This window comes from Poeciliopsis prolifica, unplaced genomic scaffold (assembly GCF_027474105.1).
Source record: "Poeciliopsis prolifica strain line A6 unplaced genomic scaffold, Auburn_PproV2 SCAFFOLD015, whole genome shotgun sequence".
In the NCBI taxonomy this organism is placed as follows: domain Eukaryota; kingdom Metazoa; phylum Chordata; class Actinopteri; order Cyprinodontiformes; family Poeciliidae; genus Poeciliopsis; species Poeciliopsis prolifica.
The window spans coordinates 8,938,745-8,966,458 of NW_026562390.1; the positions used below are offsets into that span (position 1 = coordinate 8,938,745).

At 38.1% G+C, this 27,714-nt stretch overlaps 1 protein-coding gene across 3 annotated transcripts; it reads right to left on the reverse strand.

Annotated features, from left to right (window-relative positions):
• Window positions 1-596: 596 nt before the first annotated feature.
• On the reverse strand, window positions 597-27,237 carry LOC129366432 (nipped-B-like protein B). 3 transcript variants are annotated; one of them, XM_055040264.1, is made up of 47 exons: window positions 27,183-27,237; window positions 25,837-25,986; window positions 24,489-24,654; window positions 24,150-24,250; window positions 22,940-23,033; window positions 22,713-22,855; window positions 20,608-20,738; window positions 20,461-20,518; window positions 19,851-20,351; window positions 15,969-17,966; window positions 14,759-14,884; window positions 14,428-14,613; window positions 14,020-14,082; window positions 13,837-13,926; window positions 13,646-13,746; window positions 13,479-13,565; window positions 13,167-13,398; window positions 12,573-12,724; window positions 12,392-12,472; window positions 12,177-12,277; window positions 11,945-12,074; window positions 11,766-11,848; window positions 10,982-11,114; window positions 10,745-10,888; window positions 10,571-10,657; window positions 9,902-10,116; window positions 9,711-9,813; window positions 9,521-9,619; window positions 8,898-9,044; window positions 8,389-8,523; window positions 8,201-8,299; window positions 8,061-8,114; window positions 7,866-7,974; window positions 7,635-7,771; window positions 6,613-6,753; window positions 6,425-6,518; window positions 5,436-5,590; window positions 5,270-5,360; window positions 5,004-5,177; window positions 4,222-4,412; window positions 4,011-4,118; window positions 3,062-3,262; window positions 2,825-2,971; window positions 1,998-2,374; window positions 1,752-1,926; window positions 1,426-1,617; window positions 597-1,302 (listed from the first exon to the last, which is right to left on the reverse strand). In XM_055040264.1, exons 2-47 carry the CDS (start codon window positions 25,898-25,900, stop codon window positions 952-954), a joined length of 8,547 nt encoding a protein of 2,848 aa, XP_054896239.1. In that variant the 5' UTR covers window positions 25,901-25,986; window positions 27,183-27,237; the 3' UTR covers window positions 597-951. The 3 variants fall into 3 exon arrangements, with proteins under 3 accessions (XP_054896239.1, XP_054896238.1, XP_054896240.1); XM_055040263.1 differs by lacking the exon at window positions 27,183-27,237 and adding an exon at window positions 26,906-27,134; XM_055040265.1 differs by lacking the exons at window positions 20,461-20,518; window positions 20,608-20,738; window positions 27,183-27,237 and adding an exon at window positions 26,906-27,134.
• Window positions 27,238-27,714: the final 477 nt, after the last annotated feature.

Below are 27,714 nucleotides of genomic sequence, written 5' to 3' on the forward strand. Positions count from 1 at the left end.
TAGGAATCTGTTATTCTGTCCCACTCAGGCATAAAAACAATTCTGAAATTAATAAATCCACTGATAATGTCTACAAATAACAAACTTAAATCTGTTGTCATTTTGGTACTACGCCTTCCAGAAACACAAACAAGATAGTAAAGATAACAATGTATCACAAACTTAACACATAAACACTAATTCAAATTAGAGCTGCCAATAACCTCAATTCTGAATTTTAAAACTATTCTTGGCTTTAAAATCCAGCTTTAAAGAAGTCTGATTATATAGACAACAGGAGATTTGTAGCTGAACAAAGCACAGATAAAAAAGAGAAAAAATGTCAAAGTATTTTTGAAAAAACTAATGCAGTAGGTGACAAAGAATAAGACAGATCCACCAGAGGGGTGGTAGGAAACATAATTGCTGCCCTGTGCTATAAAACACTAAATCAACTGTATATTAAAACAGTATTAGCACAGATCCTGTACCGCTTTCCCCATAAATAGCTCATAACAAAAATAACAGGGATGGTGCTACACCATGTTTTTTAATATCAAGACATGAAAATTTGCTGGACTTCACATCAAGTAAATAAATTTATCTGGCTCTAGATATAATTCCAAAAAAAACACTTTATTAAGAACATCATCAATACACTAACTTCCAACATTCAGCTTTTTTTTTTTTTTTATTACAGAATTATGTTCAGATATAAACATGATTTTTAGTTAAACTATGATACAGCGGGAGTAAAAATCAAACATCCAAGTTGCTGCACAACAGCGAAGGAACTCCCACACAATGTTTTTACAAACATTTTCTTCTCAGTTTCTCTTGTGTTAACTTAAACATCAGTATTTCAAAAAGATTTCCGCCACCAGAGCCTTAAATCTAGACCTAAATGTTGTCTCTGAAAGGTAACACAGCAGATCCAGAGATGTGAGCTGCGAAGGTCGTTCATTTTTGTTATTAACTCTTTGACCCATCCTTGGCCGCGTACAGCGCTCGTAACGTCTGTGCCACTTTGTTCGTGAGCTTCTGTCCGCTCGTCAAGGAGATTTTCTTGTAAATAATGTCCGACTCTTTGATGCTGTCGACCCAAGGCACCTTTTTGCGACCGTCCCGTTTCTTCGCCACAGTCCACTGTCCAGAGTAAGATCCCGTCATCCAGTGTATACTGTAGCCACTCCTGGTCTTCTGGACGATCTTGGCAATCTGAGGTCTGTCTTTGTATTTGGGGCGGCAGATGGCGACGATGTCCATTAGCTCCACCGTCTGACCCGTGTCATCAGCAGAATCCATGTCTTTTCTTGGTTTACGCTGTGGATTACATAGAACGATGTTAGTTGAAGCAGGAAGGGGCGAGCACGAATCTAGTCTTCAAAGGATTACAAAGACTTTGTGACCAGTGTGAATTTAACTTCATGGGATTGTCATTCTTACCGCAGGAGGATCGTCATCCTCACTCTCCTCATCATCTGTCTCTACTGGAGCAGTGTGGTTACTGTGGTTGTGATTTTGGGGTTTTGGACCCTTCAGCAGTGAATTGATGGCTTTGTTTCTGGCATTTGCATTTGCTTCGCCCCCATCCTCATCCTCTTCATCACGATCCAAGTGCTCCATCAGGACCTTGAACTATGAGACAAAAATCAGAACCGGTCAGTTCACCAGCCCAAGATGGAAGTTTTTTGGGTTTTTTTTGTTTGTTTTTTAGGAATGTTTTCCTCCTACAGATATCGGGAACCAAAATGAAAGAAAATTGTGCTTACATCCAAAAACTGTTTGACAATATTCCTCTTAGCTTCATAGCTGAGGTTTCTGTTGGCCACATCACTCCTCAGGTATTCCAGAGTTTGACGAGGGTTGAAATGCACTTTAGATTTCCTGTTCACTGCCTTGTCATAAACTTTGGCAGACTCCGTCGGCGAGTACTTCTGGATTTTGCTGCAACACAAGCGAGATGTCCATAATAAAGCAAAACAGGTTCATAAAGTATCTCCACCAAGGCCTCTTACCTGTCTGAGAAGCCATAAAGATTTTTCAGGTGTTGTTTGAGCACCAGCAATAACAGGATACCCTGTGAAGCACTGGCAAATTCCTGCAGAGGGGTGGTGTTTTCAGGCAGGCGGTCCATCACTGCTTCTTCATCATCCAGATCCGAGTCAGAGTCACCGCCTCCAGGCTTCTTTCGCTTCCGAACTTCCTCCTCCTCTTCATCGCTACTGCTGCTGCTGCTACTACTGCTGCTGCTGCTGCTGCTGCTGCTGCTGGATGTGCTGCTGCTCTTCTCTTCGTCCTCATCTGAGCTGATTTTCCGCTTATGAGAATGCTTCTTTTTTCTCTTCTTTGTCTTCACCTTCTTTTCATGTCTTATGGGCCCTTTCCGTAAACACTGCAAAAGTATAAACATGCTAACTGGTTCAATATGTGGACAACTGTGCTTCATCAATTTAAGACTTAATAAACCCAACCATTCACTGAGAGCCATTTTTAACATCAAGTAGAAACATAATAACAACAAGAGAACAGTGGAAACCAGATATTTAGACATGCTTTTTAAAAAGGTGGATAGATAACTATATTTTGCATAAGCTGAGTTATCAACAAGTCATTTTAAAACAAAGGAAGCATGCAAGCATTAATGTTGTAATTTAACCCCCCTGCAAGGGTAATGCTTAGGGGAGTTTTATGCTTCACATAAATAAAAATCATCTGGAGGAGAAAAACATGAGTTTATTAAAAGTTGTGGCTGTGTGTTTTGAGCCTCCCTACTGCAAAAAAGCCATTCAGCAATAAAAAGAAAGTTTTTGTCCCACTCCAAACGATTCACAAAAATTCTTACCTCTTTAAAAGACTGGAGTAGGTTGCTGCCAGAGACAGACAGAGTAATGTCTATATGATGCATGATGAAAAGAGGTTCCTCCTGGGTTTGATAAGGGAAGCATGCCAGGTTGTCAGCTATGAACAGCAGCATGTTTACCTCCGTTTTCTGCAGGGAACAAAGAAAATAAGTAACTAAATCAACTTGAAGGAACAAACTTCTATTGTCTTTTTTTCTACAGAAGGCAAGTTAACTCACAGAGCTGTCATCAAACAGGTTGAGCAGGGAGATGAGGAATGCCCGTCTGTGTTGTCTGTTCCCACGGACCATAGAGTAGAGATGTGAGCAAAGGGCCGAGTCCGAGTCATCGTGTCGGAAACCTCGGACCACTGCACGCTTCCCTCCGTTTATGGCCTGTTGCACCTGATAAGACATCTTCAACCCGGCAACAGCCTTCATCTGTGGAAGCACACACAAAAGTGGATCTTCTTCAGAGATACTGCTTGACACATTACCTTTAGAAATGTTATATTTTTAAATTTATTTATTTTTATTGTTAACAATAGCTCTAATAGTTTTCCTCCAAATTGCTACGGGGCATTAATTCCCCTCCCTGCAGTCTGCAGCAGTGCCTTCAAGCCAGCTGAGTTTGGCTCTGGTCCATATCCGCTCCTCTGTTTCAAAACTAACCTTGTGGACGGAACATCAGATTTTTCCCAAGTGAGCCGGGTTACAAAAACTTTTCCGTGTTTTCAAAGTCTGCCAGGTTTTGTCATCAACAACAGCAGCAGAGGCTTTTGCATGATAAGCTGCATTTTGAGCCAGAAAAAAGCCACCATGAGATTTTATTTAAAGTTGCTGAAAAGTTATGTCTTTTTTCTACATGTTTACCTCATTAGTTGCCTTTCAATGTGCATAAAGGTTATTTAATTATGGAGAAAGTGTGTATAGCTAAATGAATTAAATCTAGAAAATGCTAAAGTTTCAGAATAGTTGAGTATCTGAGTATCTGAACCATACAGTACATTGATACAGAACCCAGATACCAAGTAAAAGTTGCAATAAGTTTCAGCGGAGAAACATAATAATAAGAAGAAAATGTGAAAAGCAGTAGAAACAACAAGGTTCTATGCTCCGCCGGGAGCAGGCAAACATTGGCCGTCCTCTTGCACCTATGGGCTCAGAATCATAAACAGAAGCTACTCACATGTATGAATCCTGAGTATTTCTTGTCAATCTCCACTAGTTGTTGGTCTGCCTTGTTCTTCATGGTTGGTTCTGGATCTGTTCCCATCGCAATCAAGTAGGGGACACACTAGGCAATAAAGAAAAAAATGTTTTATTCCAACACTGTTAGAAAATATAAAGCTAAATAAATCTACTGTGATTTTGTAGACTTGGAGATACTGTGAACAAACCTGTACAGGGTGTATGAGGCCCTGGCTGAGAGTCAGCGTGATGACGTTCAGAGCAAAGTGCCGAACAGTGGACTGTGAGTGGAAGAAGGACTCCAGCACCTGCTTGAGGTAAATCTGCATGATAGAGCTGCTCATGCCTGAGGAGATGTCGCCCATCTCCTTAAGATCTTCCTGCTTCTCTTGGTTCTTCCCTGAACAAACACAGGTAACAACAATATGAAATACAAAAACAAAAAAAATTCTCAAACGTAAGCTAAATTATGCTTAGCTCTACTGTGTCTATTATTTGTAAAAACACCTTTTACAGCTGCAAAGATTTGGGTGTATATCCCACTTTGTTGCCACTCTTGTATAAAGGCCAGATTTGTGGGGCGCACAGCTTGTAGTGGAGATGTGGATCTCTAAAGCTCCTCCAGAACCACTTGGTTCTCTAGTAAACAGTTGAGGCCTTCACAGAAGTATTGTACGCATCAGTCCCTCTAGCTTTTTGGAATTCTATTGCATAAACTCATACAAAATCAACAGAGTCCCGCATTTTTTTATGTCAGCGCAAAATTTTTAATTTACTGCAAATTTTCAGCAAAAATTGTCAAGTACATTGGGTTTAATGACCATTAACGCCCTTGTTACTTCTACTACAATGCTGCTTCAACTTTATTTGATGTCAAGTTATTTATGTTATTGTTTGTGATTGAACAAAACATTTTGCTATTAAGTGTCCAATCTGTTTGGAGTTTGTGGTGGTAGAGTGACAGTATATGAGCCAGAACTGAGAGACTCACATTCACGGTCAGCCTCTTGCATTCGAGAGTCCTCCTCCTGCAGGTACGTTTGAAGATTTTTGAGCACATGGATCTTCAGATTAACAGCCCTGTTCTCATCGGACAGCAAGCTGATATAAAGAACCTTCACATCTTGTGCAAACATGAGCTCTGGGTGCATGATGAACTGGAACCCTGCATAAGAGGAAAGAAAGTGTTGATCGTTATGGTGATAAGGGGGTCACTTAGACAAGATCAACAAAAATTTAGATTGTCCTATAATTTACCTAGACCAATTATGGCCTTGATCTGCACCTCTTCATCCTCATGGGTGGTGAAATACAGTAGAAGCTCCAAAACCTTGTCTTTTATGATGATCTAGAAGATGGCAGTAAGACCCATCAAAACATTTCTGACAGCTCCAACAACACCTCCGAAAGATGTGATGTTTACCTTGTTAGCTCCCTTGAACTCTTCTTGGTCGAAATCAAAGTGTCGACAAAGCGCCCCCACGGTGAACAGTGAGCGCAGCAGAGTTGGTTTGTTAGCAGCCAAAGTGGAGCCGCTGGGGTCCTCCTGGTGCTGCGTCTTGAGTTTAGCCAGAGCTCCTGTAAAATAAAAAGCATTACTTAATGAAGGTTGTGAAGGTTAAGAACTGGGTGCCGAAAGTAGGGAGACATTTAAAAAATGTAGCACTTTAGCTGTAGGCACAAAAAAAGTCAAAATGGTAGCTTTGGGGTAAGTTGAGCCTCAGGCTCTCTTACATGTGGGTGATTGATAAGATAGAGCAGACACATAAAACACAGAAATGGTGGGGTACTATCTGTGTTAAGGAAAAAGTCAAGTTAATGACATCAGTGGCTTTTTTAGTAGCTTCTTCTGTGAGAGAATAGCTTCTCCAATAACTTTGAGTCAGATATTGAAGAAGCTCTTGACAGAGTAAAATTAATAGAAAAATAAATGTAAGACAACTGTTACAGCTCAGCAGATGACCCTCTCTGGGAAGGTGTCTCAGCTAATCAGAAATGTCAGACCAGATATAACTTCTATGTTAAGAAAAATCAGAGAGGATATAATATAAAGTTTGTAATATATGCAAACAATACATTATTGGAGAGTAGTGGGAGAAAGTAGAAGACATGTAGGTCTGCAAGACAGGAGCCTGATAACTAAAAAATCTGCTTCCGGGTCTTAGAAGAGACAATAGGAACTAGTTTTGTGGGATACGTTTTCACCTTTTTTTCCCTTGTTTACATAATATCCCATACTCAGCTAGACCAGACAAATAGTGTCTGTGTAGAATAATTGTCAAGCATTGCCACACTTTCTGGTTTGGACTGATAGAACTCAACACGGTTAATATTATGTAGGATAAGAAGCTGTAAGTCAGGACAAAAACCAGAACAAATCTCTAACATGAATCATGATGCATGCAGTCTTACCATAGAAGCGATTGAAACAAGCCCACACAAACTTGTAGTTGTGTGTGACTTTGTTCACAATAGCACCAAGGCAGCTCACACAGTGCTGCACAACCTTCGAAGACAAAATATATCAAATTAGTAAATGTTAATCTTTATGATGTCCTCAGAGGTTTCTGTGAAAACTGTGTGCTGTGAATGAGACTGACCGTCATGCCGTGCTTAATGATGAGCTTCATCAGGTCTCCCTCAATCGTGTTGAGGAAAGACTCACTTGGATTCTCCATCAGAGGAACAACGAGCTCCAGAATCTTGGAAACATTGCAGATCACCATGAAGTCATTCTGAGTCTAAAATGAAAGAGTGGAAACACATCAAGTTAGTCGCTTGCTTCTGTTTGTGTTTCTTCATGGCTGCCACTAGGTGGTGCAATAACACAACAAAATGCATAAGTGTGTCTAAAGGTGAATTATAATTTAAAGAAAAAAAATTATTCCAGCAATTACACTTATACTAGAAGTTACTTTTATTATATAGATTCATCACCCAAGATGATGCATTTCAAGCAATTACGTCTTTTCTATTTTACAGACCATTAGAATATTAAATAAGACTAAAATGTAGGGCTTTTATTACAGAAATATTTTGTTGTGGCCAACAAACACAGTCAGTGACATCCATAAGAATTATCATCAACTAAAGGTCACCACTGAAGAAGGAGGGTGTTCATAAATTGCTGTGCCCCGCCATTTTAAGGGAAAGTTAAGTGGAAGGAAAAACTGGGAGCTTTGCTTCCATATTCTTGAAAGGATTGTTTGAGACTGTTGTATTTCTTATGTCATTACAACAGTGAACTAGACACTGCAGCAAAAACATCTTACATGAGCTAAAGGTAAAAACAAAGAGGACCTTTGCTTTTTAGATTTAAGTAAAATTTAAATTTTTCTCTCAAAGTTTAATCCCAGCAATGGTGAATCACAGAATGTAACTTGCTTGAGGTCCAGTATGAGGCTTTTATTGGTCTTATTAATTTTCTTTTTTTTGTTTAGTTTTTTAAACAAATTAAATTTGCTTTAGTCAAATTAAATTTGACTAAAGCAGGAACCTAAAAATGTTGTGCTTTCTAATTAATCTATAAAAGGCATGATCAGTTTATGAATTTAGTTACAATTCCACAGTGAAATGAGCTTGAATTAACTTTGGCAAATTAAATAAATAGATTAGTACTTACACTGCATTTAGTGTTCAAGTAGGGCTGCATAGCCATGGCATGTTTAACCATTAGGTTAGGCCTGATTTTAGTAACCAGAAAAAGAGTGGTGATGCAAGCTACCACACGACCTGAGTTTATCCCCTTTTCTTCACAGTCTGAGAGGCACACAGAACAGAACGCATTCATTGCAAGTCAATTTTTTTTGTATGAAATGCAGATTATGTTATCATTGTATTTACCATACTTTACCTGCAATAGATTCCTCGTACTTTAGTATATGTTCCACTAAATTGTCCACCAGCTGAACACAGGCCTTCTTAGTTGGTTTATATGAAGCGTCCTCTTCTGATTTCAGCAGCTAAATAATCACAGACAAACAGTGATTAGAAGTAATGGACGACGAGGAGGAAGCCGTTGATGTTTCAAACAAATTGTAAGACTCACATTTTGCAAAAGCTGCTCAAACCAATCATAGCCTGAATCTTTGCACGCCAACACCTTGAATCAAAACGAAAATGTCACAAGAGTTAAGAGTGCCACAGCAATATGTTTTCTATTTTGAGGACGAGGAATGTAGTACTGACCACGTCTGTGATGTTCAGGATCTTTCTTTTCATGGCTTCGTCGTCGTGACTGGGTGTGGGGGAAAACCAGAGTTTCTGGAATGTCTCATTTACCAGTTTCTGCAAAGATACATAAGCTGAATATCTAAAGAAAATCCCAAAAAGTCCCTTTTGCTAAAATATAGTAAAATATCTTCATAAATGCAAACCTTGATTCCTTCCTCATCATTGACTCTGCGGATCATCCTGACACACATCTCTGTTATCTTGTGGAAATCTGGCAGCTCCAAGCAAATGTCTCGAAGAATCTTAATGACTCTTTTTCTCACACTGATTCCTGTGTCCTGTCAATACAAAATAGTGTTTAGATACAAAATATGCTCTGTTTCTGAAAAAAATTAACTTTAAAACTCTAAACAAATGACCTGAAAAAAAAGTGAATCTATGATGCACTATTTTTTTTTATTATTGCAGTGACTTCATTTGATCTGCAGGTGGCAGTGTTGGAAAAATATATTTCACCTCAGCTGAACTTTTCCACCTTAAATGAACTTTCTCAACACAGATTGCAAAACGTTCTACCTGAGACTCATACATAATGTTTTGTATTTCTCTTCAAAAACCTACAGCAAGGAAACAATAAATCAAATCTTTCTAAAAATTTGTGAACACAAACACCAAAATGGACTGAAAGCTATAAAGAAATGTATTCCGTTACCAGTATCCTCTCAATAAGCATGTCATAGTACTGCTCGATGAGCTCAGGGCGACTGAGTACGAAGCGGCCAAGAAGCTCCACGGCTGCTTCTCGGACACTAGTGGAGTTGTCCATAAGACGACAATGCACCCCACGCTGCATGTCCACCTTATAAATGAATTAGATAGGAAAAAAGCTTAAATTATGCCTTTTCATACAATCAACACATCAAGAATCGATCAGGTAGCAGTATGAATGAATAAATAATTTTTTTTTTAAAGTTACACAAAAGGGTTTCACTGTAAAGATGGTTTGTAGTGTGTTTTGTTGCAACCTGAAGTGTGAAATAAACTTCAGTGGAGTTTAAAAACAACATATGTGTCTAGGTTTATGTCTGGATGAATGCTGTGTTTTCCCAGCTGATTCTTTTTTTTTTTCTTTTTGGGGGGGATTTTCTTGTAACCCATAGAAAATCTTTGTGAACCACTGATATATATCATGCAAAGACTAAAAATGTAAAATGGATCCTTTTGAAGTTTGTCACCAGCCTATCCTGCCCTCTGTCTGTGTTAAGCTTTAGATGGAGTAGTATAGGAGAATCTGCTATGGGCACAGATATAAAACTGACATTTACAGAAACTCACTCTTCCTAGTATGCTTGGATCCACAGCCACCACCTCCGATAAACACTTCATAGCTTTAGTTCTCACTGCAATAGCGCTCTCTCCCAGAACCCTCAGAATCTGGAACAAGATTATTTGAAAACAATAGAAAATTTCAAGCAAACAACACAATCCCATATCTCACTCTTAGTATTTAAAACAACCAGCTTACCTGTGATAAATAAATATCAAAGCTCTGCGCAAATGGCCTCATAGAGGCCAGATATCTTACAATCAGACAGGAGTCCTCGTAATCTACTGTGTCAGAGCTTATCCTGCAATAAAAATAATGAAAATTTTAAAAAGGTCTTTATAATAATGGGAGAATTATACATAAATTATTCCAAGTGAAGGAATCCTTACTTTACGAAGCTGAAGTTTGATGGTGTTGTCTTGATGATTTTGCGGAGGAATTTTTTTCGTGCCTCAACCGTCTGTACAATCTCTCCAGTTGGGTCACTATCCGTGGAATGTCGCCGATACTTTGGATCGTCGTCATCATTTTGAGACTTCATAGCCTTTTCTACCTCTACTGTGGTGTCTCTGTACCACTGGGCAATGTAAAATTTCCTTGCAAACTGGATAAAACAAATGCAACAATGATTATAATAATGGTACATAGAAAGGAGTAAAAAGGATGGCCAAACAAGAAATGATTGAGGATGGGATGCAGCTGCAAACATATGTAACTTTACTAAATTAGCCTTTCTTAACAATAGCATATGCCAAATGGAAAGTAAGTTTTTTCATCTGTCATAAATTTTCTTCGTATGCAGTTTTCAGCAATAATTCAGATTGCATTATGAATTAATTCAAATTTTTATGTTATTCTATCTGTCTCTAGGGTCTCTTCATTTAGCGATAATTTCCTCCGTTTTACATTTTCTGACTTTTTGTTCTACATTACGTTTGTTGAATCTTGTTTAGCATTTCTAAAAGCATTTTTAAACCTGACTGCATAAAAAGTGCCAGATAAAAAAAGTCTAATTGAATGTATGATCGTTTGACTGATATCAGAACTTAAAAGCTCACCAATAAAGCTGGATCTGCATCAATGTTTTCATCCAGGAAGTTCAGCAAAGCCTTCTGGAGCTGCTGTACCTCATCACTGCCAGGAGTCTGTAAAGAGAAAAATACACCATGAACAGACTGAATCATTTAAATCAGATTGTATTAAACCTGTAATCATTTAATTGTGTATTCCACCTCTTTAAGAATGCGATCGATAGTTCTTTGGTCCATCTTGCAAGAGAGCGAGTCTTTACGCAGGCTTGAGGCTACAGTGCCGAGGTAGTCAAGCGACGCCACCCTGAGGGCCATTTCTGTCTGCTTATTGGTGAACTGGTGAACCTGGAGTGGGAAACACATTAGAAAGGAGACGGAGTGAGGAAAGATAATTTATGCTCTAAGGCAGTAACTTTTGAAGTGACCCCTCCTACTCACCAGCAGTCTACCCAATAAACTGAGCAGCAGTTCAGCAGCAGGCCACTCAGGCTTGTTGACAGCCGACAGCAGGTCATGAATGAAGTTCTCAAACAGAGGCCTGTAGTCGTCTTCTCCCTGTTTGCTGCCACATCTGACACAAACAGCCTCTCATCATAAGATATTTGTGAAGATCAAAGAGTGTTTGGCAAAAGTGTTGACACCTCTTGACACTTTTCAGAGTTAGTCAATTTAAACAATAACAAATGTTAAAGCATTTCACTGTGGTTTTATTTGATAAATAAATATAGAGTAGCAAATAACTTTAGTGGAAAAAGATGATACACAAAATTGAAAAATGCTTAAACAATAATCAAAAAAGCATGACGTGTATTTGTATTTCCCCCAGTCAAAGATTTGTAGGAAAACGTTTTGCTCAAGTATAGAGTGTTCAAACTACAAGTGGGACGTTTTTTATAACTATGACTTGCTTTGTGCCACTCTCTGTGTAAAAGAAATTAACATCACATACAGTTTTTCTTTCAATTCAAAAGCCCCACTGTGTTATCTTATCATCCAAAATCCTGATGAAATGTATAAGACTTTGTAGCTGTAGTGCAAGATAAATGAATACTTTGGAAAGCTACTCTTTATTAGTAGTAAAGTTGTTAGAATGGGGAGGGTTACAATCAACACAAGGGAGCAGAAGTAAAGAGCGTGGCTTAGGGACGGATGTCCAGTGCAAAGACATGACAACAGGGAGATGTTTTACGTCTCTGGAGTGAAAACAGAAATAAAGGCTTACTTCTTGAGAAACACAGAGAGAAAGTTCTGTGCTGTTCTCATGGCAGTTTCATAAGAGTTGGTAATGAGGATATCTTTATCCACCTGCAACATAAAGCCAAATATGTGAAGCAATTCCTGAATCAGGTTCTTTGTTTCTCAAAAAAATGGCAGACAAATCAGTCGATTTCTCGTTGGTACCTTCTTTTTCGGTTCCTCCTCCGTTTCTCTCTCAGTCGGAAAATTAACCACACACTGAATGAGTTGAAGAACGAGAGCCGAGACCATCTGGATGTACAGCGGGGGTCCATCTGAATCACTGGTGTTTAACCTAAAAATATAGAAATCTTATTATATGTAGGCTTTCGAAACGACATGGAGGCCACTATTTTAATTTATTCAGATTTTTATTATCTTTTCTTAAGCCAGGTACCTAAAGTTCCTGAGGCCACGTTTACTGGTGGGAAGTCTAGCAAGAGAGGTGAAAATCTCTTCCAGAATGAGTTGCCTGTGCTTCTCATAGCGAGAGAAAACCTGCAGAAAAGCAGCAGTTATTAAACTGAATATTAACAGCTCACATAGGAAACAAAAACACTAATTTGTTGCAGACATATTGCTTAATCATTTTAACAGAAAGAGTCAACTTACTGCTGTCACTACAGAGATGGCACATAGCTGCAGTTCATTGACATTCTCCACAAAAAAGGGTGTAATTCCGAGGTTCGACACCTAAAACATTGGGAAAGTAAAGCACTCAGGAACAAAAGAGCCAACAAGAAAAAAGGTGACATGATTCAGAAATGACACAGGGGAAGACGCCGAGTCACACCTGGAGAATTGTGGTGTCGGTGAGCAGCTGGATTTCAAGGAGCTCTGAGATGATGCTGATAATGTCGCAAACCTTGTTGTACAATCCCACCACCACTTTCTGTTTGTGAGCAGAAGATTTTGGTCTCTTGGACTTTGAAGTGTGTGAGGCACCTGGATGACAACAGAGACATTAGGTGAGGGCTCATGGTGGAGGGAAAAAAACACACAACAAACACACTGGAATATGTGAGGCATTCAGAAATAACTTGTAGCATAAGCAAAGTCTTACATGTGTACAAGCCTGTCGCAATACTCAATAAATAACTTAATTGGATGATAATTTAAAACAGACCTGATAAATTTTATTTGGATGACTGTTTTTCTACTGCCTGTGACTTCAACTTTTAATTTTATCATCCAGTAAAATATGTTATTGTGACAGGTCTCAGTGTTTGGTAATCTTTTATGACCAAATTTCATATGGTTGTCATCAAAATTATAGCCGTCATTTGAAGTATAACAAGAAAGTTTCACTGGAAGTTTTTCAGATTTTTCTAGAGACACTGAGTCAATATATTTTGTTGCTCTAACAAAAAAATATGTTGCTGCTGACCTCCGTGGCGATCCGCTCTGTATGAACGGTCATACTGCGGGTACAAAGTGTTCTGCAGGTGGAACTTGGTGAACTGCAACACCCTCTCAATCACATCCTCTAAATAAACAGCCTTCGGCATGTGTGGGGACGTCATTATGTTGAGCGCAGTCAAACAGGCATCTGCAGACTTGATCACCCTTTCCATGATGAGATCCCGCCACAAACGCTCCTCATCCATGGAGTCGTTATCCTAAAAATGTATTATGCAATAAATCATTACGTAAAAAAAAAAACGCCTACTGCTTCTGATATAGCATTGATAATACCTACTTGACTCATTAAGGTGGAAAGTGTGACGCTGTCCTGAATGTTCTTCTCCAATATATTCAGAATTTTCACAAGTTTACTAGAAGAAAACTACAAAGAAAAAAACATTTGGTTGTGAAAAATAATATCAACATTAGTGTAACCTTGCTGTAACAGCAGACTCATTTTACCTTGTTAAAGACGCCCATCGCTTTAATCTTAGTAGAATCGCTGCCAAGCTCATTTAATTGCTGCTTTCCAAGCAACAGCTCTTGAGGTATCTCATCATCTTCTGATGGTGAAAGGAAAAAAATCTATTTCTCATCTCGACACTCTAACAAGTACCGGTTAGCTGGAAAACCGTGCAACACTTCAGTCTTACCTTCGGCAGTGAGGTCTACATCCTCAAGGCTCTCAAGAATGTTGTCCACACTGGTTGCAAACCTCTTAAATGCAGAGGAGTCCAGCTTTTCTGTAAAATTATTCCACATAATTTAGCTAACACACAAGTATTGTTGTTTGTAAGAAATTCAAAGGACAGTGCGATGAGAAGTTTGATTGATACCCTCTGTTGTCATTTTGGAATCGTACGCCATCTTGCTTTTCTGTTTCTTTAGTTTTCGGGCCACTAAAGAAAAAAAAAAAAAGAAAAGGTTTTACATGTGATACACAAGAGAAAAACAACTCTTGAATATGAGCATTTAATTGACATAGATTGCAGGCAAAACATAAAAACGTAAATTAAACTAAATGAAAGTTATTCCAAACAAAAAGATGATAAATTCAACTAACTGCAGGAGTAAGGCTTGTTGTGCCTCACTCTCTAACACTAGGTGTTACGTGCAATAAAAATGTATCCATTTAAAGTGAGACGTTTCCGATTTCATACATTTAGTATGAAGAGGGGGGAATTAAAATAAAGAAAATATCCCAGATCTGATGATTTTTTTATTCCAGCTTATGTAAGTCTCACCATCATTCAGGCTCGGTGAAGGGGAGTCTCCATCTGAATCATCATTACAGCTCCAATCCCGGTGGCGGCCACTTGACCCCCGGCGAGAGTTCTGAAAGCCTCCACTTCGCCGGTGATCCCTAGAACCTTTCTTCTCTTCGAACTTCCACGACTTGCCGTGGTCTTTCTTTTTCCTTTTTCTTGGAGCTGAAACGCCAATGGAGACAGAAATTTAAATTACGTTCTTTTTCACGCTCTCACTTTATTTCAAATGTCCCCACATTCCTGTTCTGCAATTCTTGTCCGGGAATGTTTAAGTAGATGTTGAGAATTTTTAGTATTTAATACTCACACTCATCCTCCGACTCAGACTCCAACTCTTCGTCATTGTTGTCTTTCTCATCTGAGTCATCGGCATCTACTTCAGCATATTTGGATTTCTTGTTGATCATACTGTGCTTTCGCTTATTTGCTCTCTCTGAAAACATAAAATGGATTAAGTTGTGTTCTTTATGCCAATCTTTATAAACAGAAATCTGGCTTGAGGACTATTTGTACAAAAATAAGATTTATTTCCAATATCCAAAACAGAAAACTAAAAGTCAGTAAGTCTCTAGTAGTTACATCCCATAGATATTATCTGTAATAAGGTTTCTGAGTTAATTTAATTAGATAAAATAGTTAATCTGCACCTAGGCTGATGAGGTAATGGTGCCACGACAGTAGTCAGTTTTTTGTTGTAGAAATACAAATTTGAGTCTTTGTAGATGTAAAAAGGATGATTAATAGCTGATAACTTAATTCAAATGTTGCTACATATCAGAAGTTTAATAAGTCTGAATAAAAACAGAAAGGAGTTTTCAAATGAAAAAAAAAATTAATTATTTTAAGCTCTGTGTGAAAAAATAGTCTGGACTTAATTCTGATAAAACTGCTGAGGCATTTTCTTATACAGGCTATTCATGCTGAAAAATGGCCCAAAGTGACTGAATTAGAACAACACTGTGAAGACAAGAGTCCATGGCTGTTTATTTTTCCACATGTAAAATCATCATTTTGAAACAAAATTTTGCAAAGAAAAGGGTTATCGTTCACTTAGTTATTTTTTTATAACGGATGATCTTAAAATTCTTAGGTGTAACTAAGAGAAAAAGGTTGTTGTTGTTGTTGTTTTTTATTCAAGTTTCATTTGAGAGTATTTTTAAACTATATTAGTATTCTAGTGTACAGAGTTGTGGTAAACAGCAGAAATGTCAAAATTCTTTGGAAATTTTTACAAAATATTATTTCTTAACATGAAACTGAATAACTCCACTCATACTAATTGTTTTAACTTAAAAAATTATTCTTCTATTTGTAGTAAATTATTTATTTTTAGGTCATTTTATGTCATTGAACATATCCTTATATGCTGAAGGGGTTTATAGAAAAAGAAACATATAAAAAAAAAAATAACTTTTTAAAATGTATGAACAATATATGTGTAAGAAATTCTGATAAAACTGTCTCCACATTGATCAACATAGAGGTTCCGTAGAAGAACAATTAAATATGGCTCCTACCTCTGTCCGATTTGTCAAAAGAGGCCCAGTGTCTGGAGCTGGAGCTGTGTGCATTCTTGGTTTCTTTAATGATCCTCTTTACATCTTCGATGCTTAGTCTCTTGACCACAATAACTGGCTTAGATTTTTTGTTCAAGTTCTTCACCAGTGAAACTCTCTCTAACCGCACCAATGGTTCACTCCAGCCATCTATTAGTTTGCCTTTGACTCGGAGATCTTTATCTGTTCCCTCTTTTCCATCTCGTTTCAATTTAGGAATCACAAAATTCTTGAGACTTCCAGAATTGCCCCCCAGCAGGAACGGCGGGAACTCACTCATTTTCATCTCAGAGGCCTGCCGTTTGTTTGCAGCTTGGTTCATGTTACTGTCTCCACTTGCCCGTTGGTCCTTGTTTGGGGTGGTCTGAAGGCTGGAAGACGACATTCTCTGCCGATCGTTAAGCTCAGCTGATTTTCTGCCTTCATCATGCTTCAGTTTAGAGTTCTCTGCTTTAGTTTGCTCCTCAAATGAGATTCTGTTGCCATCTCCCTCAGGCAGCGTCTTGTGCTTCTTGTTCTTTTCTCTGTCTCTCTCTCTATCTCTGTTTCTGTCTTTACCTTTGTCTCTTTCTCTGTCTCTCTTGCCATCTTTGTTTTGTTCTTTGCCCACTTCAAAGTTTTCATCTTTGTCTCTATTTCTATTCCTGTCTCTGTCTTTCTCCCGGTCTTTGTCTAATTCTCTGGATTTTTCTTTTCCTCCAGGTTTTTCTCTGTCTCTGTTTTTGTCTTTCACTTTGTCTTTTATTCTATCAACATCTTTGTCTCCCTCTTTGACCACATCTATGGATTTATCTCTTCCCCTGACATTTTCTCTATGATTGTCTTTGACCCGCTCTTGGTCTTTCCCTTCATCTTTGTCTCGTTCTCTAAGTTTGTCTCGTTCTCGTTTTTTTTCTTTGTCTCTAATTTTGTCTTTATCTCTAACCTTGTCTTTAACTCTCTCCACATCTTGGTCTTCATCTTTATCCAGGTCTATGGACTTGTCTCTTTCTCTGACTTTTTCTCCATCTTTGTCTCTGTCTCTAAGTTTCTGTTTGAGTTTCTCCAGGTCTTTGTCCTCATCTTTGGCTCTTTCTCTAGATTTGACTTCTTCTCTGAATTTTTCTGTTTCAATATGTTCTTCTCCATCTCTAAATTTGTCTGCATCCCTAAGTTTGCTTTTGACTTTGTCCAGGTATTTGTCTTCTTCTCTGGCCACATCTATGGATTTGTCTCTTTCTCTATTTCTTTCTCTATCTCTGACTTTGTCTCGTTCTCTGGATATTTCTTTATCTCTGATTTTTTCTTTGTCTCCATCTTTGTCTCTCTGTCTGTCCCTTTCTTTATCTTTGTCTTTATTCTTGCCTTTCTGTTCTTCATGTTTTGAGTTGCGATCCACTTTGCTTGTGAATTTGAGCGTTTCAGGTCTACTGTCTTGGGATCGATGACTGCTGTTGTTCTTTTCCTCTTTGTGCCGAAAGTCCGAATGCCTGTCCTGCTTCAGCCTTGTCATTTCCACGACAGACACGTGTTCAGAGGACACGTGTCTGTCCTCTGAATGCCCCTTTTCACAATCAGGCTTGCTGTCATGATTGCGCTTTGATTCACGCTGGTTGTCCTGCTTTTGTTTATTGCTTTCTGTATGTCCATCAGAAATATGCAACTTGGAGGTATCGGGAAGCTTTTTGATGATATCAGGTCTGTTTTCAGGATCTGCACTTGTCTTAAGGCGATGTAAGTGATCTTCACACAACGGTTGCTGTTCCAAGACAACTACAGGCTGTCCTATTACTCTTCCAGCTTGCTTCAGATCAATACTGACCATCAAGGCAGGTCGACTGGCACCATTACTCGCAGTACTCGACTTCTTGGGTGTCAGTCTGCTAATGTTGCTGCCCCCATGTAAAGATGGGCCTTCATTTGTCTCAACTCCGGGTTCCTGAGGGTATGTGTCTTGTTTTCGTTTTTTTAGTGGCTTGTCTGCAAAGAAAAAAATACAATTATGCAGCCATGCTAAAGTATTCATACTCCTTAAACTTTCTCAGATGTTGGCATGTTGCAATCACAAACTTAATTGCATAGTTTTAAAATGTTCTTTTGGGTAGGTCTCTAGAAGCTTTCCAAATTTAAAATCTGATATTTCAGTCAAATTTTCTTTCCAAAATAATTTCAGCTTAGTCAGACTTGACACATGGCATCTTTTGACATTTTTAAATACTTCCGAAGACTGATAGTTGGCTGTACGTCTGGACTTGGACTAGACCAGGTGTCGGCGATCTTTACAACCCTAAAAGCCATTTTTGCATTTGGTCAGTCTAAAGGAAAATGTGCTTAGTCACAAAAGCAACATAACTATTCAAAGTAAAAAAGACTTATTTTTATGCCTACTGTAGGAAAGCTGCTTCGATCAAAATATTTTAAAAAACAGTAAAAACCAGTGTTGTTAAAATTACCTTTATATTTTAAAACATTGTTCAATTACTTTTGCAAAAAGTAAAATAATTTGTAGTAAATTAATTTTAGATAAAACTATAAAGTGCCACAGTAGAGGATCTAAAGAGCTGAAGAATCCAGACTCCTAAACCATTATAAAACATAAATATCCTGTAGAAGGTAGCACGCCCAGACATAAGTTTTCTACAACCTATAGCAGATCTTCTTCCAGTATTGCCTTGTGTATAACTCCATCCACCTTCCTATCAACTCTGACCATGTTCCCTGTCCCAGCAGACAAAGTGTCCCCACCACATGATGCTCCATGGATGCGGAGTCTTCGGGTGATGCGCATCGACACATAGAAATTTGTATGTAGTCAAAAATAGTTCAATTTATATCTCGTCTTCAACCAAATATTCATGACAGTTGTTTGGCATTCTTTGAATATTGACTTTTTTGCCATTTTTTAATCAATATCAAAAGATTCTCCCTCCTGAGCAGTTGTTTTCTACAGCTCCTTCAGAGTTATCATAGGCTTCTCAGAAATTTCTCTAAATTGAACCGTGGTTTTTAACATGTTTAAAGTTTCAGTTATATCTATAATATAGCCATAGTCTAGACTTGTTCATTACTTTATTGTTGGTCTCACTGGGTTCCCAGGCCTCCATGATGTGATATTGCTTGTTCACTAGTTTTCTCTAAAAAACAAAACCTTAGAGGCCTTCACAGAACTGCTGTATTGACACTGAGATATGACGAGCCACCACTGTGCTTTTTCCATTACACCAGTTCCATTACTAAAGTGATGTTAGTGCTTCTGGAAATGAGTTTATTGTATTGACTAGCTCCAAAAATCTGGGAGTAAACCTGTACCTGTTCACTGCTGGAAGAAAGAACTGCTTTGGAAAGCAGCAAGAGGGAAATTCATGGGAAACAGCAGCCACTCAAAACATGAACACCATGCTAAAATTTCTAGAGTCAACGCATCAAACTTAAAACATTAATGACAGTTTTTCATTCGAATAGGTGAAGTGGACTATCACAGTTATTTAGAAATCACTAGTCAAGGCGTTTACTGAGTCTACAAACACCATTTCTAAAGAAACTTTCTCTAATTTGACTGGTCTAGACATTAATAATGACAAAATGACTTGGTTCAGGTTGTGGAAAAGAACCACGAGGGTAATAACTGTGACACCACTTAACACTGAAAACACCAAAGTGGAAAAAAAGCCACTTCTGGAAGCAATTGATTTTATTTAAAGTGCACATATGTCCAACTTTATTTATTTTAGGTATGCACTTTTTGTTTTAGTCAGACCTATAATATTCTAATAAAATATATCGAACTTTGTGCTTGTAAGCAGACCAAATGAATGACAAAATCAAGATATACGTCAAAATCAGGCACAAGACAACAATTCTCACCTTTATCTTGGACCTCTTTAGAGCATCGCTCTCTCTCGTTGGCTGAGTCTATCCTTTCAATTTCAGCAAAAGCGTCTATCTCAGAGTCATCAAACACAATCCCACTGATGACCCCAGTCTCCTTTGTGATTGGCTGTGCAGCAACTTGTTGATGCTCTTCAACCACTGACTTGTGCGAAAAATCTTGAGGAGAACCTGACGACTGAATATCATTGTTTAAAACGACCGCGTTGTGATCTGAGTCCATAGGAGAGGTTGGAAGGAGTTCTTCAGAGCGGCCCATGTCTGGGATCTTCACTCGGGACAGTTTTAAGGTCAATCTGGCAGAGTCCTTAGATGGCGAGCTAACTATGTCATAAAAGACGTTTTTGTCCATGTTCTCATTTTCTTCTTTGTTCCTTTCTCTCTGCTTCTTTTTTCGGTCGGCAGTGGTAAGGAGCAGGTCAGGGGCTGTGCCTGCCTCAAGTGGAGGTGACTGCATGATAAGAGGAGGCCTGGGCTCTGCAAGAACAAAACACAACGTTGCACCACATAATTAACCTTTGATAGAAAATAAAAACTTGTTTTCAAGTAAATTTTTGAGCAGTAAACCAGAAGCAAGCAAGCATACTTTTTGCTCTCTCTTCAGATAGAGAAAATATGCCAGCTTTTATGGAAGAGTAATTTTCCTGCAGAAACACACGATGTTTGATAATTAGTTTTAACCATAGATATCTGCTTATGTCCAGTACAAAGTAACCCAGATTCTCAGCATTACCTCATTTCCCAGTCTTTGAGCCACGTTTACGTAGTCTTCATCCAAACTGGGTTTGGAGTTACGGTTAGACGAATTACTCAACAGATGCTCAGAGATTTTGTTGTCAAGAATTGTTCTCGCACCACTAATAACTAAAACAAAGAACAAAATACAATTTGCAGTTAATTTTCTTACTTTCCTAATTAAAGGATTGCCTTATCTACTTGCGGGATTATGTACTGTTTCTTGGCCATGGCAAGATAGTGTATGTTCATTTACTAGCCACTCAAAAGTGAAGGCAAATTTAGGTTAAGTAGTCATTTGAATATGTGTTAGTTTTTCAAGAATTTCTACTTGGTGCTTTATAAAAGAATGAGATGGACTGCTAAAAGCTAAAATACCCTCCAAATGACAAACAGCTAAAAGTAGTGCAAATACATTTTGCTCTTTGTAACAAGCAAGAAAGTCATTTTTGTTCCCACCAGAACTAACCTAAATCTCTTCCTGGATGGACTACGGACAGTTTCATTCTGTGAACCTCTCTATGTAATCTGGAATATTCCAAATGCATTTGTTGCGTGAACCTGGAAACATCCTGGACTTCACTGAACCGCCTACTCTCCTTATATCTACAGTCCTCTACTTCTCCAAGATTGTTAAGTCTACGGAATTAAGCTGATCAAGAGTTTAATAACTTTGAAAGAAATGTAACCCTGAAACATGTTCTTCAAAAAAATAATGCTTTTCAGGAAGGTGAGTGAACTAATCATTTAACAAAAAGCAGATCTATAGACTTGTTGTTCAGTTGCCATGGTTACTTGATAATCTGCACAGCGTCTTGATTGATAAAGTATCTAAAACATGATCACTCAAGATGGAGTTTAAAGTCAGATATTAACAAAGCAACTTAAATTTATAACAACAGTCAAAATGTATTTTCCTGTCTTTCTATCGTGAGCACTGATTAGTTGGAGTGACATCACTTTGCATTAGATCAGTCACTGTGAAACTATTCTTTCATGTTAATGCATGGAAAAAAGCACGACGCTGTGGACATTTTAACTGTATTAGACACATATTAGCGATAGGGATGCAAATTTAATCTTAAACAATTTAAAACATTGATGTTGGCCAATATTAGTCCATTTAAATATGTTAGTCCGATAAATTAACCTGAGCCATTAACAACCAATATATTTATTTCAATGTTGTTGCCATTTGTTTTTGGAGGGCAAGTGGGAGAAACTGGTTATATGTCACTTGTTTGGTCATGTGACAGTGATTGGGGGAAACTTTACTGAAGAAGAGAAGCAGTGGTGAAGTCAGTGTCTTTTTCAAGGTGTCAAAAGGGTAGCAACACATACAATTATGCATATAATATCTGTAAATATCTGTTATCGGCCATTTCACTAATATCAAATATGTATTTCGGCTCAAATTTTCATATCAGAGCATCTCTAATTAGCAATTTGACCAGCAATCATTATTAAATCATTATGTGTACTTCCAAGAGATTTTCAAAACACTAATATTTTCAAATCCAGCATGTTCAATTACAGACAAAAGCTTGAAACAATAAAAATAACTTTTCGCTATACTCTGTTCAGCCATCCTATTATCTGCTGGATGTCCTGTTCTTTCTCAGACATGTGCTGCAGAAAATGTATCATATTTCAAACTGCTTCGTACAACTCTGTCCCTTTTCTGACTTGATTATTAAATACAGTATGTCACTGAGACGGAATAGCTGGGTCTTCATCACTTGGTTACAACTTCCACACTGAAAAGTGTTATTAACTTATGACGCATTCATTAATCAGAAAAAGGTACTATTTTTAGCTTCTTAACCGGCAAGGGTCGATAAAACCAAAAATCGTCTTATTTTATTTTCAGACGATTTCTATGGGCATCTAAGAGGTCAGACAATGAAACAGAGCGACAAGTTGCAAATTATATAGAGTATTTAAATTCTAAACCACTTGCAGAACTATTGTAGTAAGTAATGCATAGCATATTTCTAATATGCAATGTGTCACCTAGATTGAACTTCCTACTTTTACTTGCAGCTTAATTGTCTCAACACTGGAGGCCATGTTGCCTTTCTCTTGATAAAACATTGTACTCACCTTGTTGAGTCTGATGAGAGTAACTGGGTGGGTTGTACTGAATGTAGTCTGGAGGACTCTGGGGGGTGTAGGGGCTGGGTATGGGGCTGTTCTGCTGGGGTACAAACTGAGTAGCTGAGCCACACTGTGGGGATGTGAAGCATCTGTGAAAGAGGAAGAGCAATCTTAATGGAAGTACTGGGGCCTCAGTTTCTTTATCATCTGATAGAAAGGTGGCAAAACTTTACCCAGAGGGGCTTTGCTGATAATTTGATGCTGGACTTCCATGAACTTGGTTCTGAGAAATCTTGTACTGCTGTATTAATGGTTGCTGCAGCACACCTAAAACATAAAAAACGTGGTTAGAAAAAAAAGACCCAAAAAAATAATAACATGTATTCCTTAGCTAAACTAAAACCATCAATTCAGAACACTGACATGAGACATGGAAACCTGATTTTAGACTATAGCTATGTTGTAACTATTAATGAGTCTGATTATACTCATTCCATTTTTTTTACTACAACTTCCAGCAACAGCATGTCAATTTGCTTTTTTGTTTAGCTAGAAAGGTTCTCTATAACTCTATATACCTCTTTGCTATGTGGTTGTTTCCACACTCTCAGATTGGTGCATTTATTGAGAGGAAAGATTTTAGAAAATAATCATTCTTAAAGATACCCTCAACATCACAATTAGAAGCCCTTACAATTAGCCAAAAATAAATGTCACTGAAGCGATTTTGTTATTTTCACATTTTTAGTTGTTTAGGAACTTTTTTATCAATATTTTGTAGTTTTGCTAGCAAAGGTTAGAGGTAGTTTCCCAAATGGGAAAGACATGAGAAGATGCCATTGAAGTCAAACAGATCTGTGCTGATCTCCATAAGTCAATATATGGCTACAAGCAAATACTTGCCTGAAACGTCACAACAACTGGAGGTGGGACAAACAAACAAAGAGCGTATAAATGCGTACATGTCTGGGGTTTTGCTTTCTGTATTTTTATATACACTTTCAAACAAATGTTTATTAATATCTTCAATACCACATACCAGCCGTATCTCCATAATATGTTACCAAACTACATCCAGTGAATTATACACCTTTCTGACATAAAGAATTGCACTTTTAGTTACCATGCTTACACATTAATCCTGCACATAACACCTGATTCCTTTTACTGTTTATAATGCTAGCTGACACCACATTGCATCAGAGAATGAATCTAAATTTAGTTTACTTTAAGGACACTTAAAGTCTGTTAACTTTGATCTAGTTAAAGTTTGCTTTCCTGTTGCTGCCCAGAAATGGCTCTTATGTGTTGATTAATTAATCCAAAATCTTTGAGGAGCACTTTCTGTGAGCTAGTGCTAAAAAAACTACTTATAGAAAGCAATGTTTTACTATTCTTAATGTCCCTCTTTTACAATGAACACTCTATAATGAGTTAGCATACTTTTGTCCCTGAAGATCCTGGGGTTCCTGGTCAGCAATGTTTGAAGAAGTATTGGCATATCACCCTCAGGTTCATCATTTCCCAGGTTGTCCTTCAGCTCTCTGAAAAACAAACCAAAGAATATGTGTCATTTAAAGGCAGTGACCTTTCCTCAGACCTCACAATTTCTGATTATCATATACCTGAGTTGGTCAATCTGATAAAGCTGTGTCTTTTATGTGATTGATGAAAATGCTAACAATTATTAATTAATCAAAAAAAAAAAACTAACTTACAGGCTTGACAAAGTTTTTAAAATATTTGCTTTAAAGCTTTCATGCGTCTTAAGAAGGTCCTTACATGTGTTCTGTGGAAACCTGGTTAAGACTATGTGCCAGCTGAGTCACCAGGTTTTCGTCTCGACACACCAACAGGCTGCTGACCTCGTCGGAGATCCTTCCATTGTAGAGCAGGCTCTTAGCAGTGGTGGCCGGAAGAGGGGAAGGCAAAGGCAGCTGGTTCAGTACTGCAGCATAAATGTAAAAAATTATGGAGAGAAACCATCAAACAAAGCACAAAAACTGAAACGATCTCCACTTTGTGCTGAGTACATAGTCATCATTAACAAATGTGGCTTTTGGTGACGTTCTTAAATTTTCTTTAAATTGAAGGGCTTCTGCAACAAGCAATAAATCAAGTAATCACATGATAAATTTAAACAAGATCAATAACTTCCATTTGCATGATTTATCATTTAATTTCTTCATTGTTTCTACTGTTTTGTTTATTTATTTTGGACATTTAAAATGTCTTCCAGATCCAGTGTTAAATGCTGATTAGAAGTTGAAGCTTATTGATTGTTGACAATGTGTTCTTGCAATAATATGCCATTATCATTATACTACTTGAAAATTATCTCAAAACAACAATGTTATTGTTTATAGCAATAACTTCTGGGGCAATTTATTGTCCAGCAAAATTAGTTATTTTTACAGGGCTACTATAGACCATTGTTACCGTAGACAATTAAGTAATTTCTAGGTCAATTAGAGAATGAAAAGTAACTGTATTTGACATAGTAGTTAAAACTTAATAAAAATCAAGTAAATTAAATGTTGTCAACATAGGTTGATGGTCTTTTGACTTTGTCATTAAGTTTTTTAATAAAATGACCAAACTTTTGCAGCAAGTGTGAGTTATTAATAGCAGGCTCAGACCAGTTTTAGAAATCTGTTTTTTTATAAATCAGACCTTCTAAAATTTTCAATCTTCCTCTGGAAGTAGAAAAATTAACAAAAAATACTTTGACTACATCTCACTTGACATAAACCATTAGGACAGTTTCATCAGCAGATGTCTTTTGTGGTTTTGTTTAAAAAAAAAAGACTGTTTGGTGATAAGATTCCCTCTGAGAGGTTTATTATTTTAGTAAATACCCATTTTACAAAAGCTTCTTTTTAAGAGTGAATCCAAATAAACATCTGCATGTATAAAGAAGCATTTTCCAATTTGGTCTACATTCCCTCAGCCTGCTTCTACTTATCTACACCAAACCTTCTGCACTAAAATCACAGGCAGCGATGGACTTTAGTTAGCATTTAGCATCCTGTACATTTCAGATCTAACATAATCATCATTGTTGTCTCATCTTAAATATCTGCGGTTAGCATGCGTGTGAACCGTTTAGAAGGAACAATGTTGCACTTACAGTCGGTTAGGCTAGCAATTCCAGCAAGAGTAGTGATGGGAACATGAGGCATATCACCATTCATGCTGAAGATGAGGTCAAGAGGTCGTGTCAATGCACAGGCAGCTCAGTGTCACCAATCTCTTCCTAATCGTCACATCTCCAAAAGAGCTGCAAAGACAGAAAGGTGGTAATTGAAAGTCCATACTCTACAAGGGTCAGAAGCCATAAAATGCAACACTGTTCCTTTGACGTCTATTAATAATAGTAATATTAATACTAATAACGATAGGATGTGGTTAAATACTGTACACATTTGAAAATTGGGTGATGATTATCAAACTGTAATGTCACTATAAATGCCTCACTCGGGAAACAGATGATACAGGGCCTACAGCAAGCCTAAACATGCCCTCCATCAGGTATTGATTGAAGGTTTATTTAAATATCAGCTCCCTGAGTCTCTTTGCAGCCATAATGACACGCCTCCGGCCACTGAAATTTTTTACTTGCCCCTAAATCTACCATGCATTTGTAGATAAACCATGAAAAGAAGTGAATCTTCCCTGCCAGGAGACGCGGATAATGATCCAATTAGTGACCAGAAAAAAAGTTTGCATAATTCTCCGAGTGTGCGTCCCCAAACCTCCAACCGACACGCTGACTTCTCCGAGTTCCTCCTTACATTTTCGGAGCTGAGCCCCCCTCAAACTGTGAAAAACCTTTAACCTGTTAGCTAGTTATATCTCATTTTCCTCTTTTGTTGTCGTGTCAAGATTCCCCTGACTGGCCGAAACCACAACAGCGACATTAGCTCGTTTTAAAATCCAGAGTTAATGTATAATTACTCTGCTGTTATAATTGTTACAATTTAAGACACGGGTTTACAAACAGAAGAAAACCGAGGAGAGGTTTGAGAAAGTGAGCGAAATCAACTGGCTGTTAGCCGGCTAGCAACAACTGGAGATGTAGCTAATGTATGCTAGCTGGCTAGGAATAGCTCACCGACTGCGCATCAAAGCCGCTTAGCCGCGGTTTCATTACTATTCTTCGCTATTTTGTCCTACGCCGGTTACGATGTGCAACTCACGATTACTACGGCCTTCGCTGACGCATCTCGAGCTCCCGAAGTGGACCTCGGACTTGCCTAAAGGAAGCGTAACCCCGACCCGACGCCAAGGAGGCAGGCAGGGGTACAAAGCAGCAAAGACCCCATCACAAATCAGAATTATACCCCCCTTTGGCCAATTCTGTAATGTTCCCACCCCCTCGCGGCTGTCTGCTGGGTCTGGCACCGCGCAAAACACACAGGCGGGTAAACAATCCGTCTGAAAATAGGATGTTGCTCTCGGATGTAGCTTATTTACCTCTGGATGTGATGAGAAAGAGAAGTGGTTCTGGTGGAGGAGGAGGAGCAGCAGGAGTAGGATGGCAGCTGGAGCTGGAGAGGAGTCTCTAGCTCCCTCTCCGTCCTCCTGTTCAAACAGCTCCGTGCAATAGCTGCACAACGACACTGTAACAACCACCGGGGCCGCCGGGATCTTTTATGTTTTTCTTTTACCCACCCTCACGATTTATCAATCTGACGAGATAGGAAACGCGGATATCCGACTGAAAGTTTATCTGGGCTTCCTGTGTCAGTCATTGCGTTTCGTGTCAGGTCGCAGTTTCTGTCCATCAGGTTGTCACCTTGCATGGTTTTGAAATAGGATGACAACTTTTTATTAGTATTACTATTATTGATTTTACTTAGCTTTAAAACATCCAAGATTATGCGGGTCTTGAGATCCTCTCGAGAAAATAATGTTAATACCAAGAACATAATTTAGGAAGGACAGCTTTTTCTAAATAATGTAAAAGATTTTTTTTTAAATCAAGATTTTAATATATGAAAGGAAC

What these genes read in the sequence shown, in the direction of transcription:
- LOC129366432 (XM_055040264.1), bottom strand. Translation starts at nt 25,900, where the DNA reads ATGAATGGTGATATGCCTCATGTTCCCATCACTACTCTTGCTGGAATT. An exon ending in TAAAGAGGTCCAAGATAAAG is followed by an intron (nt 17,967 to 19,850) that starts GTGAGAATTGTT and finishes TTTTCTTTGCAG; the next exon opens with ACAAGCCACTAAAAAAACGA. An exon ending in TGCTTATTGAGAGGATACTG is followed by an intron (nt 8,524 to 8,897) that starts GTAACGGAATAC and finishes TTGTATTGACAG; the next exon opens with GACACAGGAATCAGTGTGAG.